The sequence below is a fragment of the Eurosta solidaginis genome, chromosome X (assembly GCF_040869045.1).
Source record: "Eurosta solidaginis isolate ZX-2024a chromosome X, ASM4086904v1, whole genome shotgun sequence".
Classification (NCBI taxonomy): Eukaryota; Metazoa; Arthropoda; class Insecta; order Diptera; family Tephritidae; genus Eurosta; species Eurosta solidaginis.
The window spans coordinates 145,590,977-145,608,191 of NC_090324.1; the positions used below are offsets into that span (position 1 = coordinate 145,590,977).

At 42.1% G+C, this 17,215-nt stretch overlaps 1 protein-coding gene across 1 annotated transcript in view; it reads right to left on the reverse strand.

Annotated features, from left to right (window-relative positions):
* LOC137235412 (uncharacterized) overlaps window positions 1-17,215 on the reverse strand; it is a 567,181-nt gene that overhangs the window by 201,822 nt on the left and 348,144 nt on the right. The window contains exon 2 of the mRNA XM_067758385.1: window positions 4,899-5,415. Coding sequence (XP_067614486.1) covers window positions 4,899-5,415 — 517 coding nt within the window. The remainder of the gene's footprint in view (window positions 1-4,898; window positions 5,416-17,215) is intronic.

The following is a 17,215-nucleotide window of genomic DNA, read 5'->3' on the forward strand; positions in this document are numbered from 1 at the left end:
AAGAATTGAAAACTCGAAATTACCGTCCCCGAAACAAAAAAGCCTTAGCACTTTAAAACAAATAATCTAAACCATTTTTTTTTTTTTTAACTTATGGCAGTTTGGTAATAATATCTGGCGTTTTTGGCCTGAACATTTACGGCTACGAGGCTATGACTCCCCGTTGGTGACTATAGAGCATGGGCGTGGATGGATCCTGAACGGACACTTCAGTCTAATTCACATGATCAATCTTAGCTATTTTGGAACAGCACTGGAAGAACTGCGAGAGTCAGCGCTTCTTCATATACAGAGTGAGGCAGTGCGTGCTGTGCTATACTTTCACCTAAACCAAACACGGCTTCGCCTTGATGAACTTCAGATAAATAGCTCAAGGAAGGCTCGGTCTATTAACTGGATTGGGTTGCGGCAGATTGGGACTTCATATTGGCGAATATGAATGAAGTCATAGCAAATACTAACCATCAGTACCTAGTCAATGAAAAGCTATTTAACGTTACTCGCATAGCTATAGGGAAGTCAAATGAAATAATGGCAAACATCAACCCGATATCGAAAAACATCAGCGAGGAAAACCTCGAGCTCCTGGATTTGTGTAACGTCTTGATCTTAAAAGAACAAGTAACAGAAATCGTACAGGTATGCCAAATGGCAAAATCGGGTGTATAAATACAAACTTGCTCGATCGAACCGAAATCCACACAATACTTTTTTACGTGCTCTCAATGCCAAAGGTTAACTACAGAGCTATCGACTCCTACTTACTCGAGCAGCTATCATATCGGGACAGTATATCGACCTAAGCTTCAAGAAAGTACTGATAAATGATGAGGAAGCCTTTGGTCGAAATTCAGATTTTCTTTAAATTAGCAACTCCACTATCTGCTCTCCCTAATCCTTAGTAAGACTGCCCGAAGACGAATGCCCGGCAAGATTGATAAGGGGTGGTGATGGGAAATGCCACTTTAAACCACGAAACAATGAAGTCGCCGAAATTCTTAGCGACACATCAATATTTTTAACCAACTATAATGGTCGTATACAAGGAAAAAATTTCTCGATACAACCTAACTGAACATACGTGATCTTCCTCAGCAACGAGACGGTGGTGGTGGGCAATAAAACATTCACCAGCCGATCAGCACGCACATCGCAAGCCTTGCATCCAGCTCTATAAATGTTACGAACGTAGGTCTAAGACTAAATCTGGACTACACCCACGAGCTCAGCATGGAAAATAACGTGGGCTGTTTATATGCTTATTAGTGAGAATAAGCTGACGACGCACTTTCCGCACTCGCGCATAGCCAGCGCAGGTAAAAAATCTGCGCTGTATACAATATCGAATTTCTTCAAGTTAACGATCTGCGCTGCAAGCAATATCGAATTGCTTCAGGTAACGAAATTGCAATTCATGGGAAGCGCCTCGTCAGCAATTAATAATTAAGTCAATGAAAATTTTAGGTTTAGCTTTAGCATTAGTTTTTTCAAATTGTCATTCTGTTTTTGGTTACGCTGGACTACTCATGGTAATTATACTATTAAGAAACTTGAAATCTGTTGTTCTATTTACTTACAGGGGAAAAAAGGGCCGTGGGGCGGCCCCCACCTTTACCCTTTTCAGAGCCCCAGGAGTGGGGCCCTTAAATGAATTTCAAGTATTGTTCATGCATACATATATGTACATAAGAAACGAACTATTTTGTACACAGATACATGAAAAATGAATGTGCCACTGAGATTTAAGCATGTGCATCTATTATTTATTATTTTTGAACTTTCGACTCTAGGTAATTCAAACGGAACCTGGGCTGAAAATATTTAAGGTCCGTTCAAGTGTATTGTGCGAAAGATTAAAGATCACCGTGAATCGGCTGATTGGACCTTATCAGTGTTTCTTCAGTGCTGGTAAATCTACCATAGACCAGTTTTAAAAATGCCCCAAAACAACCCGCTCAAAAAGAATTGACACACATCAAATATTCGTTGATTTAGAAGCGATGCCATCTGCTCAGTCAGAATTGGAAAATACTCTCCGAGCCGTTCGAAACTTAACGAGGTTTCATCAGGGTGACGCCCTATTTTTATTTTTATGCTAGAGAAAATTATACTAGCTACAGAAATTAACCGCTCTGAAAGAATGTTCTATAAAATCGTCCAATTACTGGCGTATGCTGATGTCATTGATATAATAGGACTGAACATCCGCGTTGTAAATTTTTCTAACTCCAAACTGGAAAAATAAGTGGGAAATATGGGTTTGATGGTGAATGAGTACGAAACGAATTGCCCGCTGTCATCGAGCAAAAGTGAGCGCAAATGCGATTTGGTAACCAGACCACTGTTGGCAGCCATTAACACAAACAATAACATCAGCTCGGAAATACAGCTAAGAATCACTTTTTCCAACATATGCTACTCTGGACTAGGTAGGCAATTGCAAAAGCTTCAATCAGCAAACCAAAATCATGCTCTATAAGGCACTTGTCGTACATTTCCTGTTATATTATATATGTACTCATATATAACACACATATATTATATATGTAGCATATCTCCAAAGCACTTCGTACTGCCGCCGAGGAAAAAATTTGTTACCGGCGGCCACGAAAAAACAACTGGTGCAATGAAGAATGCCGCGTAGCAACCGAAAGAAAAGACGCTGCCTACAGGGATACGTTAAAAGCGAGCGCGACAAGAGGAGTGTGTGAACGCTATCGTGAGTTTAAAAGGGAAGCGAGACGCCTTTTCAGGAAGAAAAAAGCAGAAGCAGAAAGGCTTGAGTACGAGGAGCTTGAGCTGCTAGCTACCAGGAATAACGCCCGAAAATTCTACCAAAAAATACGGCGACAGACGGAAGGTTCTAAGACCGGGCAAACTTCTGTAGGAATGAAAACGGCGACCTTGTAACTGATGTCCAGAGAGTGCTTAGATTATGGAGGGAATACTTATCTGCTCTCCTAAATGGAGGCAGCAATTCACCGCGCAGAGATGAAGAACCCCATCCCGCAACCGATGATGATGGAATATATGTCCCCCCGCCCGATTATGACGAAGTTAGAATAGCACTAACCAGATTGAAAAACAAGAAGGCCGTGGGCGCTGATGGATTGCCTGTGGAGCTATTCAAGTACGGCGCGAGGAGTTGGTAAGGCGCATGCAACAGCTTCTTAGCAAAATATGGGTGGACGAGTGCATGCCCGACGGTTGGAATCTAAGTGTTCTTTGCCCAGTCCACAAGCAGGGGGATACTGCAAAATGCACCAACTATCGTGAAATCAGCCTTCTTAATATCGCATATAAGGCCCTTTCAAGTGTATTGTGCGAAAGATTGAAGCCCACCGTGAACCGGCTGATTGGACCTTATCAGTGCGGCTTCAGACCTGGTAAATCTACCATCGACCAGATTTTCACAATGCGCCAAATCTTGGAAAAAACGCGTGAAAAGAAAATCGACACACATCACCTCTTCGTCGACTTTAAAGCCGCCTTCGACAGCACGAAAAGGAGCTGCTTATATGCCGCTATGTCTGAATTTGGTTTCCCCGCAAAACTTATATGGCTGTGCAAAATGACGTTGAGCAACACCATCAGCTCAGTCAGAATTTGGAAGGACCTCTCCGAGCCGTTCGAAACTAAACGAGGTTTCATACAGGGTGAACCCCTATCGTGCGATTTCTTTAATTTGATGCTGGAGAAAATTATACTAGCTGCAGAACTTAACCGCACTGGAACAATATACTATAAAAGCGTGCAATTACTGGCATATGCTGATGATATTGATATCATCGGCCTAAACACCCGCGCTGTTAGTTCTGCTTACTCCAAACTGGAAAAAGAAGCGGTAAAGATGGGTTTGATGGTGAATGAGGACAAAACGAAGTACATGCTGTCATCCAGCAAAGAGTCAGCGCATACGCGCCTTGGCAACCACGCTACTGTTGGCAGCCATAATTTCGAAATAGTAAAAGGCTTCGTTTATTTGGGAACCAGCATCAATACTAGCAACAACATCAGCACTGAAATCCAGCGAAGAATCAATCTTGCCAATAAATGCTACTTTGGACTAGGTAGGGAATTGAAAAGTAAAGTCCTCTCTCGGCGAACGAAAATCATACTCTACAAGTCACTTATCGTACCCGTCCTGCTATATGGGGCAAAAGCATGGACCATGACAACAGCAGATGAAGCGGCTTTGGGAGTGTTCGAGAGAAAAGTTCTTCGAAAGATTTATGGACCTCTACGCGTTGGAGATGGCGAGTACCGAAGAAGATTTAATGATGAGCTGTACGAGCTATACGCAGACATCAACATAGTCCAGCGAATTAAAACGCAGCGGCTGCGCTGGCTAGGCCATGTTATGCGAATTAAAGATGATGCTCCGGCCAAGAAAGTGTTTCTATCGGAACCCGCCTATGGAAGCAGAGGTAGAGGGCGGCCCCACTCCGTTGGAAGGACCAGGTGGAAAACGACTTAAACTCCCTTGGTGTGACCAATTGGCGCCGGTTGGCGGAGCGAAGGAGCGACTGGCGCGCCTTGTTGGACGGCCATAATCGTTTAGACGGTTAAGCGCCATTTAAGTAAGTAACTTAGTACTGAAGTCATAGAACTCTGCATTATTATGCATAGATATTTATAAACCAATATTCTAAACTTCTCGAATAATTAAGAAAAATCACGATAAAGCTCGTACATTCGCTTCAGATGTTTAGCAACCAAAAGTTAAACCACATTTCCCCTACAAACATCGTTAACTCGGGCTAGTAAACCAAGAGCCTCTCACAATCTTTGTAATTGTAATATTTAACATCCTTAACTCGGGCTAGTAAACCAAGAACCTCTCACTATCTTGGAAATTGTAACACTTATGTTTTCAAGAATCATACACATATACTTACTCCTTCAAATAATGCGCTATTGCGTTCTCGAATGTAAAACGTGCCCGGAACAAAGTCGTATTTGATGAAATTATTAGCTTTTGTTATTGTGTCCGAACCACCATTTGGAAAGTAAAATTGTGAAAAAGATTCGAGACAACTTTCCGTATGTTTCCGGTAAAGATTTTTAGACATATAGTTACAAAGCTTTAATGCTCTAGTTATTCCACTTAAGTTAGAGAAAATTTTCCTAAGCTTATTATAAGTGCTGTTGTTTGTTGCTTTTCTGCTAGAGTCGTAATGCGACTTTGAAGAATGTAGTAAAATTTTATTGTCAAACTTCTTTTTCTTGCTGCTGCTTCCACTGATTTTAATGTTTTTATGTCTATTATTATATTCCTCGATAAAGTATGATTGGCCCCTATTAGTTAATTTGTGCCCATCATTCAAATGCTTATATATGTTACCTTCAGGATTGCGATTTTCATCCAAAAATGATGATTCTGATACAAGAGAATGTTGGTAAGGTGATTTTGACCTGAATATAAATATACCAAATTGAGAAGTATTATAAAGGCTTGAATTATTTTGTGTGCAACGGAATTTACTTGGAGAAAATAGAAAATCTACTGCATTATTAAATCCATTTCGGAAAGAATCCCTATAGCATACTTGTCGATTTATACCTAAAATAATGTTCGACATCCTGGAAAGCTAGCTGTGATAAGCTTTAATCAAATTTTATATTGGAAACCATGGAAACAACTCAAATCTTAATATTTTACACGAATGCAACACTCTTGTGAAATGCCTAATTGTAATAGATTTTGATTTATTTGACAAAGTGCCAGTCTGCAGGCACTTGCGGAAAGCGCCAGAATAGTATAAAAAATATATAAGATGTTCTTATTATCATTAGCTCATATTCCTCTTAAATTTAACTGCAACTCGGTTTATTCCATCACCAAGGGAGGTCCAATCTTCCTCCACCTTCATCTCCCAACTCAGGGGATGTGTCCCCCTTCCTGTGCTTCCAACCTTCGGTGTCGACTGAAATACTTCGGCCGGCCCGTTCCATCCATTCACACAACATGATCTAGCCAGCGAAGTCCCTCGATTTTTAATCGCTGCGCTTTCTTCATTTCCGCGTAAACTCATACAGCTCACCATTATACCTCCTTCGATACTCGCTGTCAGCCTATCCTATCTTCTCTCGACACCATCCATGATTCCGAATAATGCATTAACACAGATGAGAAGAGCGAGTTGTAGAGTGTCATTTTTATTCGTGGAGAGAGGACTATACCTTTCAATTTCCTACTCAGTCCAAAGTATCACTTGTTGGCATGAGTTATTCTCCGTTCACTTTCTGAGCTAACATTATTTTTGCTGTTAATGCTGCTTCCCAAATGGACTAAATTTTTCTCCGTCTCGAATGTATATCCTTTAACAGTAAAGTGACTGCCAGGAAGCTAATGCCCCAATTCTTTCTTGGACTCAACAAGTACTTCATCTTATTCTCATTTACCGCAAGATATACCTTTTTGCCAGTACGCCAGTAATTATACGCTTTTATAGCCGATTGCATCATCACGGTTTTGTTAAGCTGCTAGAATTATTTTCTCCAGCATTATGTTAAACAATTGCACGAAAGGGAGTCGACTTCTTAAACATGCTCCCTTCTTCTCCCGTTCTTACCTTATTTTAACTGGCGCCAATTGGCCACACCAAGGGAATCTAAATCGTTTTCCACCTGGTCCTTCCAGCTGAGTAGGGGCCGCCCTCTTCCTCTGCTTCCATACGCGGGTTCCGATAAAAATACTTTCTTTGCCGGAGCGTAATTTTTCATTCGCATAACATGGCCTAACCAGTGGCGTAAATCTCGTACAGCTCATCATTAAATCTTCTTGGCTACTCGCCATCGCCAACGCGTAGAGGTCCATAAATCTTTTGAAGAATTTTTCTCTCGATTAAGAGCTCTGTCCCTGTCCGAGCACGCTCTGTTGAGCACGGCAAAACAGGTTCTGAGTCGAGGGAAGCGTTGCTCGGGGCAAGGATGCTAACAAGACCCCAACTGGCTAGGGGCTTAGACTATACCCGCGGTATGTATGCCTGTCGTAAGAGGCGAGTAAAATACCAAATTGATTCAAGGGGTTGTGTAGCGCAGCCATCTCAAGGGGTTACCAGCCTGATTCATCGACAGCCGAGGCTCTGGCGACCCCAAGTTCCTCATGGAACGAGGGGGAGGGGGAGCGGTATGGCCTAGAAGGTTTAATGTGGTCATATAAATTTGTCCCGAGATGGTCGGGCTAGTACCTTAATGGTGCTCTGTTACCGGAACGTACCGGCTCCATATCAAGCAAAGGACTATCAACATCGATAACACTCCCAAAGCCTTCGGGGAGTGTCTTTCTCGTTAATACAACAACATCAACGCTAACCAACCATCGTCGTCCGGATCGATGGGCGCACAAGACCGAAAGAGATTCAGATCCGATGAGGGACCGGAAAACGAGTCAAAAAAGCGTAGATCTCACGCTACCTTCGACTACCCCTCAGGTCTACAAGTGGCCACCATCGACAAAATCAACCCTATCGGAAAGATAACGTCAGTAAGGTGGTTGCTTGTAGATGGCAAACTAATGGAAAGGATTCTCAAGCTGACAGCGAGGAGATATCCTTCGACGGGCGGGCTGGCAGAAGGGCGTTAAGGTCGTCGGCTGCTGCAACAAGAAATCTCTGGATTTCTTAACGAAGGCAGTCCGCGGCTTGGGCGCTGTTTGGGCGGGAGCACAGTTGAAGGTGATCCCTCGCTCCAGTTTACCGCTTCGTCCGGTGATCTCAGTGTGGAAGCCACTTCCATTAATCGCAAGGGACTCCATATTGAAAGTACTGGGCAAGCAGAACAAGGAGCTAAGGGCAGACCAATGGCAGGTGGTCTCTATGACCACCTTTAAGATAAGGGCGGGCAGCGTCTTACTGATCGCAATTGATCAAACGTCGCTGCAAGCCATAAAGAAGCTTAATATAGTCGTTAGGTTTGGGCTGGGCTCCCTTAAAGTTTTTGTGCCGGTTAGCAGGCCAGATTCCGCAAAGGGAGAAGATCGCGATGGTGCAGATTAACTTGCACCACTCAGCTTCCGCCTCGCTCAACTTAACTAAATACGTTGCAAAAAACGGAGTGGACATAGCTCTAATCCAAGAACCCTGGCTGGTTAGGAACAGGGTTTGCGTATTAAGGCTAGACGGCTACCGTCTAAATCATTCGTACCCTACAAATCGGCGGGACCGGATGTTGTGATACCGGCTATGTTACAATACGCTTGTGACGAATTCATACCACATCTACACGGCATCTTCTCAAGATGCGCACAAGATGGTTATGTACCCGAAGCCTGGAGAAATTTACCGGTGGTTTTAATTCCAGAAGCAGGAAAACTTAACCAATCCGAAGCCAAAGACTATAGACCAATAAGCCTCTCCCCCGGATCCTTAAAACACTGGAGAGACTTACCCAAATAAATAGTAGAAGAATTGCCAATCTCTGGCAGATGGATGAAGCTCAGCACGCATACCAAAAAGGCAAATAAGTTGAAAGTGCCCTCCATGAGACGTGAGTGCCATCGAGAACTCACTGAACTGCAAGGAGTAATCGTTAGCAGCTTTCCTCGACATTGAGGGCGCTTTCAATAACGTGCAGACGGAGGCCATCTTCAAGGCTCTTACATGATAGTTGCATGGATCGATTCTATGCTTAGGAGTAGAGTTGTCAACGGAACTTAAGGAACCTGTTCTATTGGCAAAAGGACCACCAGAGGCACCCCCATGGCGGGTACTATCCCCTATCCTCTGGATACTGGGGGTAAACGAAATTCTACAAATCTGTAGAAGAAAAGGAAGAAAAGTAGTTGTATACGCCGACGACTTAGTGATTCTGATCACAGCCAATTTCTTGCCAACGATCAGCGATTTCATGGAAATGCCACTTTGCGACGTTTCGCGATGGACAGGGCAAAATGGGCTGGGGTAAACCCAACAAAATCCGAACTTGTCCTGTTCACGACAAAAACAAAGGTACCCTCCTTTCACTTACCGAGGCTAAACGGCACTACGTTAAACCTATCTTCGGAAGACAAATACCTTGTAATTATACTCGATTCCAAATTAAGCTGGATAAGGAACGTCGAGATGAGATCAAAGATAGCCCTAGCAGCATACTACACCTACAAAAGGGCTTTTGGACGTAACTGGGGACTGGCACCACATGCCATACTTATATATGTAGCTCTGGTCTGGTGGAAGGCGCTAGTCAAAAAGAGTAACCAACAGAGGATTGGGAAGGTACAAAGGCTGGCATGCATAGGAATGTCAGGCACCGTGATCAGCGCACCTCAGGAAGCGCTAAATGTAATCTTTCACTTGACGCCTCTGCAAGTCTTCATGCAGGGATTAGCCGCAAGGGGAGCTCTACGACTAAGAGAATTAAACATGTGGAAATCGGCTAAGCACGGCCACGGGACGATTCTTGACGTTATGACGAAGGGGCAATTAAACGGAATAATAGCCGGCCTAATATCCAAAACCGACCACATCACAGCGGCTTTGGACTTACAGGTTCAGAACATACGGTATCCTTCAAGGGAGTAATGGGAAGTATGCCTAGACAATGGCAGGGGCATTACAATCTAGACCGACGGCTCGAAAATGGGAATCGAAACTGGAGCTGGGTTGTACTCAACACATCTACATTTAAGCCAATCATTCCGACTTCCTGACACATGCAGTGTATTCCAGGCCGAGGTGTATGCGATAGACAGAGCAGCAAAGCTGCTGCAAGATAGCGTGGTCTCCGACACCGACGTAACAATCTTTGTTGACAGCCAAGCCACCTTAAAGGCATTAGAACCCAACATGATAAAATCGGATATCATGCGGAGGTGTAGAGCCTTGCTGGCTTCTATAAGTCATCTCAATGTCTCCCTTTGCTGGGTCCCTGGGCACAGGGGTATTGAAGGGAATGAACTCGCAGATGAGATGGCTAGAAAGGGTTCCGATTTGGACATAAGTGAGGTGGACAGCTCCGTCCGACCACCACTGAGTGATCTCCTGAGGAGAATCGTAATATGGGAAAACGGACTTGCTATGGACCCAAAGGGTTGAATGCAAATCTCAAGGTCCTTATGGCCATGCATGGATAGGAGAGGCACCAGCTTCCTTCTCAAACTGAACAAATCTGCGGTAAGAGTACTTACGGGTATCATCACAGGCCATTGTGCTATCGTAGCAATGCTCCGACGGTTGCGAATACCAACAAGCTCCCTCTGCAGAACCTGTCAGCATGAGGAGGATTCGATTTACCACTTTCTCTGCCGATGTCCGGCGCTTCAAAGAAGACGGCTCAGATTTCTGGGATCACGGTTCTTCGACAGCCTGGCAGAGGTTGGGAAAGTGGAAGCCGTTGTTGTAGTTGTTGTGGCATCCAATAGGTGTGCTCGATCACAAATTGTCATCAATATCCTCTAACGGGAGTCCAAGGAAACTTGCTGTTTCAATTGGGGTGGACCATAATGAGAGGGGCGTTAGAGGCGTTGGTTCCACAATACAGTTGAAGAGATGGTTTGGTGTCATGTGGGAACACGTTACAGGACATATGTTTTGTATGTCGGGGTTGATTCTGGATATGTAGGAGTTTAACCTGTTACAGTATCCAAATCGAAGCTGAGCTAGACTAACTCGCATTTCCCTAGGGAGTGTGCGTTCCTCTTCTGAAAGTTTAGGGTATTTTTCTTTGAGAACAGGATTCACCGGGCAATTCCTGGCATAGAGGTCCGACGCCTGTTTTGGAGCTCACGGAGGACCTGCTTGTGTTTTCTGGCTTCATACGGCTGTGTTCTCAGGTGCTGTATTTACTCACAATGCATACTTAGATGACTCCTTAAACCCTTGGGCGGTATTGGCCATCAATCAGATGTCTGTTGGGATGCCCAAGTTTCTGGGTATTCAACAGGAACTGTTTGGTTAGCATTTCATTTCTCTCCCAAGTGGGAGAGTTCTCGCCTCATTCTGTAGGTGGTGTTCTGGGGACATAAGAAGACAGCCCGTGGAGGTTCTGAGGGCAGTATTTTGGCAGGCCTGTATGTTCTTCCAGTGAGTGGCCTTTAGGCTTGGCGACCATATCGGGGACGCGTAATAAGCCATCGGCTGGTCAATTGCTTTGTAAGTGGTAATAAGCTTTTCTTTATCCTTTCCCCAAGTCCTGCCAGCAAGAGATTTGAGGATTTTATTACGGCTCTGGGTTTTCGGTACAATTGCGGCTGCACGCTCACCAAAATGTAGATCCTGATCAAATGTCACGCCCAAGATTTTGGGGGTGTAAGACAGTCGGTAGCGTAGTTCCATTGACTTGGATGTTCAAAATGGTTGACATTTGGAACGTTCACTTTGAAAACAAGGTCGCCGATGATTTAGTCGGTGATAATGTCAGGTTTCGTGAGGTGAAAAAACTGGAGAGATCAGGGAGGTAGCCGTTTATTTTGTTGCAAATCTCTTCGATCTCTGCTGGGCCTTTGGCCATTACCGTGCAGTCATCGGCGTAGGAAACGATATAAACTCCTTCGAGTGGCGAAGGTAGCTTTGTTATGTAGCCGGCTACCCAGATAATTTGCAGTCCACCTTTTAAGACTTGGGGGAAGGGTAGACCCTTCCAGGTCTTGCAGTAACGTGCCATGGTTGACCGTATCAAAAGCTTTTGAGATGTCTAGCGCTACGAGTACTGTTCAATGGTGGGGTTTTGATTTAAATGGCAATTTATCTGGGTGCTAATGGCATTTAGCGCGGTGGTTGTGCAATGGAGTTTTCTTAATCCATGCTGATGACAGGCTAGTTGCAAATTTGCTTTGAAATAGGGGAGCAAAATGGCTTCAAGCGTCTTGACTACTGGCGATAGGAGATATATCGGGCGATATGAATCTCCTATATGAGCTGGTTTCCCAGGCTTTTGTAGCAAGACCGCCTTGGTCATTTTCCATTTTTCGGAAATAACAAAGGTGGAAAAGGACAGGTTGAAAACATGACCTAAATATTCGAAACCATATTTTCCTGGGCTTTTAAGTATCTGCGTGGCTATGCCGTCTAGGCCCACTGCTTTAGATGGTTTAGCTTGACCGATGGCATTCTCAACATCTTTGGCGGTGATAGTAATTGGGGACGCGCTGAATTTATGTTTATGTGCGCGTCTGTTGGCCCTCCGTCTAAATTTGTCAATCGTAGAATGCATTATATATTGTCGGCAAAAAGCGCTCGCGCATTTTTCGCATCCGACAGGACTTTGTCGCCAAAGGAAATGGAAATTTTGTCATTGTGCTTGCACGGATTCGATAGGGACGTTACGGTGGACCAAAGCTTACCCCCACCGGCAGAGAGTTTACAACTACTTAGATGCTCCTCCTATTTCGCCCTCTTGTGTTCATCCAAAAGCAATCTGATGCGTTGGTTTATATCCCTTATTTGAGGGTCGCCGGGATCGAGCTGTTTTATAAGGTCACGTTCCCTCGCTAAATTTGCGGCCTCCTCCGGAAAATGAGGCCGAATTGCGGGAATTCTTCCGGCGGGAATAAAGCGAGCCGAGGCGGATTGAATGACCTTGCGGAAAGCACGCTCCCCTTGGCGAGCATCAGTCGGGATAGGGAGGGCAGCAAAGCGGCTGTCTGTAAAGGATTTGTATTCATCCCACTTTCCTTTTTTAAATTTTATGAAAGTGCGTTTTTCAGTGACGATGAAGTGGCAGTACACTCGAGCGAAATAAGTATAGGCAGGTGGTCGGATGCCAATGTTACCATCGGCTGCGAGTTGACACAGCTTGCGAGTCCTGCGATCACGATTGATATATCAAGCGAACTGAACATTATACCCAGAACAGGTCTGCAGAGCAGATCTTGCTATGAGTTTAGTCTCTTGAATCGCAGCAATGCGGATGTTGTGCCGCTTCATGAATTCGACTATCTCCGTGATCTTCCCAGTTAATCCATTACAGTTTAACTACAGCATTCTGAAGTGCAGCGGGGTAGACGTCGTCACTCTAGGAGTAAGTGACGGGTGGCTACGCCTGAGTTGTGGGAGGCTAGGACGCAATTGCTGTTGTGGGGGGGGGGGGGGGGGGGGGGGGGGGGAAGACGGGGCGGGGGCTGATGCTCGGAATTGCTACCGACTCTACTACGGAGATGGTAGTTATGAGTGGGAGCGGCCGTATGAGCTGGTGGCGCCGTAGGGCGGGAGTAACAGCTGGTACTTGTTGTAGCTTGCTGAGCAGCACAGCTGCCGGAAGGAAGTGCGGGGGGGGGGGCGCTGAAGCGTAGACTACGGGACGCCCTAGGGCGTGAACAGCAAGGAACCACAAAATATTTATAAAAGTTACGAAGACGTAAACTTTCTCTTGAACACACCCGGAGCCGCTTCGTCTAATGTTGTCATGGTCCCCGCTTCTGCACAATATAGGAGGACGGGTACGATATGTGATTTGTAGAGCATGATTTCGTTTGCAACGATAGAAATAACCAAAAAACAGCACTTATGACTTTTGGCGGAACTACTTATATAGCTGACGCCGGACATCAGCTGAATTGAATTACAAAAACAAAAAGCCTAACTAGCATGATAGAATGATTCAATTTAAATCCGTTTGTTTCGTGGTAAAAAAATTACAACTGCACTATTTCCGAATTTCGGATGATACCAACACATAATATTATGAGAATTTGAACGTTCCCTGAATGATCTTTTATTTTTCTTGGTAACATTTCTTCGTTCTTTAGATTTTGAACTGATTCGCAATTCATTAACATCAAGAGTTAATTTATGCAAAATTTTACAAAAAATACGTTACATTTTGAAAACTTTGTTCTTAAGACGTATTTTGTGAAATTAAGGAAACTTGTGAATGAAAATGAAGAATAACAATTTTGTCAGCTATCTTAATATAAAAAAAAATGTATAAAGCAATATGAGCATGTCTCACTAACTGCGGAGGTACTGCTAATGACCAATGTTACTAAGCTCTTAAGCGCGCATATAAATATTCCACACAATTAGGATTAAAAAGCATACAGAATATAATTGGTATGTACTTAAATGGTGAATAAGGGAATAGCAACAAAAAGGAAATACTTAGAGACCAATTGCAAAACAAGCAGCGGGGCATTATTATGGCTGAATGGTTAAAGCATCTGTCTTTACACTAGTATAAACTATGGATGTTGGAGATTTCGGATTCAATACTAAGCTCCCGAAAAGCTACCTGATGAAAAAGTGAAATTCAAAAACATGTCCTAGTAACCATCGCCGTTTGTAAACTTTGCAATTTTTCTCTAATATCAATAACAGAAACAATTGTGTAAAGCAATTGGAGTATGTCTCGCTAATTAAATTCAGATGATATCTTAATTTTATTATCTACAATTTCTATCTCACAAGATGTTAAATGAGCTTGAATTTGTTGAGGTAACTTGCGTAACCAAAGTTTACATAGCAAAGCCTGTCCAACAATGGCACTAAAACCAATTAAACATTTAATTTTTATCTCCCAACTTCGTTTGAGAATCAGGTAATCCTAAGGTCGATACCAGCGGCTCGAAGTGACTGACCTTGAGACTTTTTAGTGGTCATAGAAAAACACGCGCTCACGAGGAATTACAGGCGTTTGAATTGAAAAGAAAAATTGTTTGGAATAATGGGTATGCGGGGTATGAAAACTTTTTCACCAGTTGCACAGCGTGTAAGAATTTCAGCTTCTATAATATTATTTTGAAGTGATGTCACTTTAAGGCGGGTTCCATTTCATAACTTTGGAAGAGTTAGTTTTGAAGCAACATTATCGAAATACCCACTTTCAGAGCGATGATGTGCGCTGGAAATCCGGGTGCAGAAAAAGGGTTCAAACGCTCTGCTGGATAACTGGTAGCATCATTTCTGTCCATAACTATGTTTATTGATGGGTATACCACCTTTTCTCCATGGAATTTTTCCAATATACTGTGATTAATGGATGCTGGTTGATCATTTTTGGGTGTAATTATAGCACGCCCACAAAGCCAAGAATTTTCCTGACGCGTTGTTTGAGTTACGTCTACTGCTACTGATGAAAAATCTTACAATGATGCCTTTCGTCTGATGCCCAAATTGTGAAAACATATTCTAAGGTTACCTCTGGCGCACAGTTAAGTGAATATTTTTTGTAGAAAGTAAGATATTGGAATATAAGAAATCATACCCTGTAATGTATCCAAAGTGAATGCATACATACTACAAACATAACACGCGCGGTGCCTAATTTGTTTGGTCTGTAACTAAGAATTTGCTGACACCACGTATTCCTCCACTCCAATATTTTCACACGCTTTCAGCAAGTGCATTGAAGCAGCTTATGAATAGGTATGTGTACGAATGTGTAAGCGTACGCTTGGTTACATTACTTTTATTAGACTTAGTAAGAATGTAAGAATTAGAGTAAATATATATATTTTTATGTAGTATATAAGTAGCACATAAGAATTATAAAGTATAAATACACTGAAGTTTTTAACATAAAGAAGATTTGGTACTCGGCACTCGAGAGTGCCACTTCCTTAATAATCTTGTTGAAAATTTATGCTATTCGGCACTCAATGGTGCCTCTACCGAAATAAATCATTTGGTATATTCCACATGGCGATCCTGCCAGTTTTCAACAAATAACTGAAACATACTCCCAAGACTTGTGTTGAAAATAAATTGGTGTATTGGTTTCCCTTGGGACGATCCTTGACTCCTAATATGATAGATTGGACACAAACGAGAGGAAAGGGATTCTCTACATTTTAAGGAATGTACCCATTGGCACAATTTCGGAGTACATAGCTGAAAAAGAAAACTACGTGTCAGACGCTCTGTACCGAATGGATATCAATGATTTGGAACAAATTTCAGTACAGGCATGTAAAATAATGAAAGCTACGACAAGATTGGAAACTAAAAAGAATTCCAGTAATAACAGTAATAAAAATGAAGAGAAGAAATGCCACAAAGAGAACCCTATATTATATGAAGCGCTTAATAAATGTGAAGTAAAAGACTAGTCCAGCTCGTTTTCGATCCTCCGAAATTATATTTCAAAAAAGGATAGAAAAATTTGTAGTGAAATAAATATCGGTAATCAAATTGTTGAGGCGAAGATTAGCCTAGACCAATTCTCTACCAGGCTTATGAAAGAAGCCGGCAGTTTAAAAATAAATAAAATGCAGTTGCCCTTGGGAGACAAATTGTTTAAGTATACTCGGGTTAACACATTTAAAGAGATTGGTACCAAGGTTCTCAGAAATTTAACTATTGCATTAACTCCGGAGGTTGTGAATGTGACGGAAAATGATAAAATTATAAAGATTCGGATATGGGATCTTACACAAAACATCTACGCCGTATCGCCTCCAAACTTTAGGCACTGTTGAACGTAGCCATAGAACTTTCAGTGAATATGTGCGTTCTTACATATCCATTAACAAAGATGATTGGGATGAGTATCTTAAATATTTTGCGAATTGTTACAATAAAACCCCATCTACAGTTCATTGTTATTGCCCGTTCGAACTAGTTTTTGTTAAAAAAAACCCCAGACTTACGAATTTTTACAAGAAAATACGGTAAGCACATTATACAATTATGAGGCTTACGATAAAGAAATTAAATATAGGTTACAAATATCACAGGATGCAGACTTTAAATTAGTAAAATAGGCTAAAGAAAAACAAAATATTAGTTATGATAAAAATATTCAATATAAGGAAATAAATATAGGAGATTCAGTGTTAGTTAAAAATGAAGCAGGCCATAAGTTAGATAGTAGACATAAAGGGCCCTATATGGTAGAAAATATCGATTAAAATAATAATTTTACTCTGATACCCTATAAGGTAGAAATCACAGATAGAAATAATAATAATAACTACGCTTTAATAAATGAAAATAAGAAAATTATAATACACAAAAATAGACTTAAATTACCTAAATAAATACATTTTCGACTTAAATGTTCACTTTAATCACTCATAAATCTCTACTAAACATTTAAAAACAAACAGATAAATCAAGAAAATTATCGTACACAAAATAAGCACAAATCGTTAAGAACAAAATCATTTAATTTTTACTATCATAAACATAACCCTATGCTTAAGCAAAATGTTCAAAAAAAAAGCAAAAATACAAAGTAAGAAAAATGTGCCGCATGAATAAATATATAAACAAATCTGAAATAAATAAATTATCAAAAGCTATTAAATGAAATAGAATCGCTAAAGATTCCTATTGAA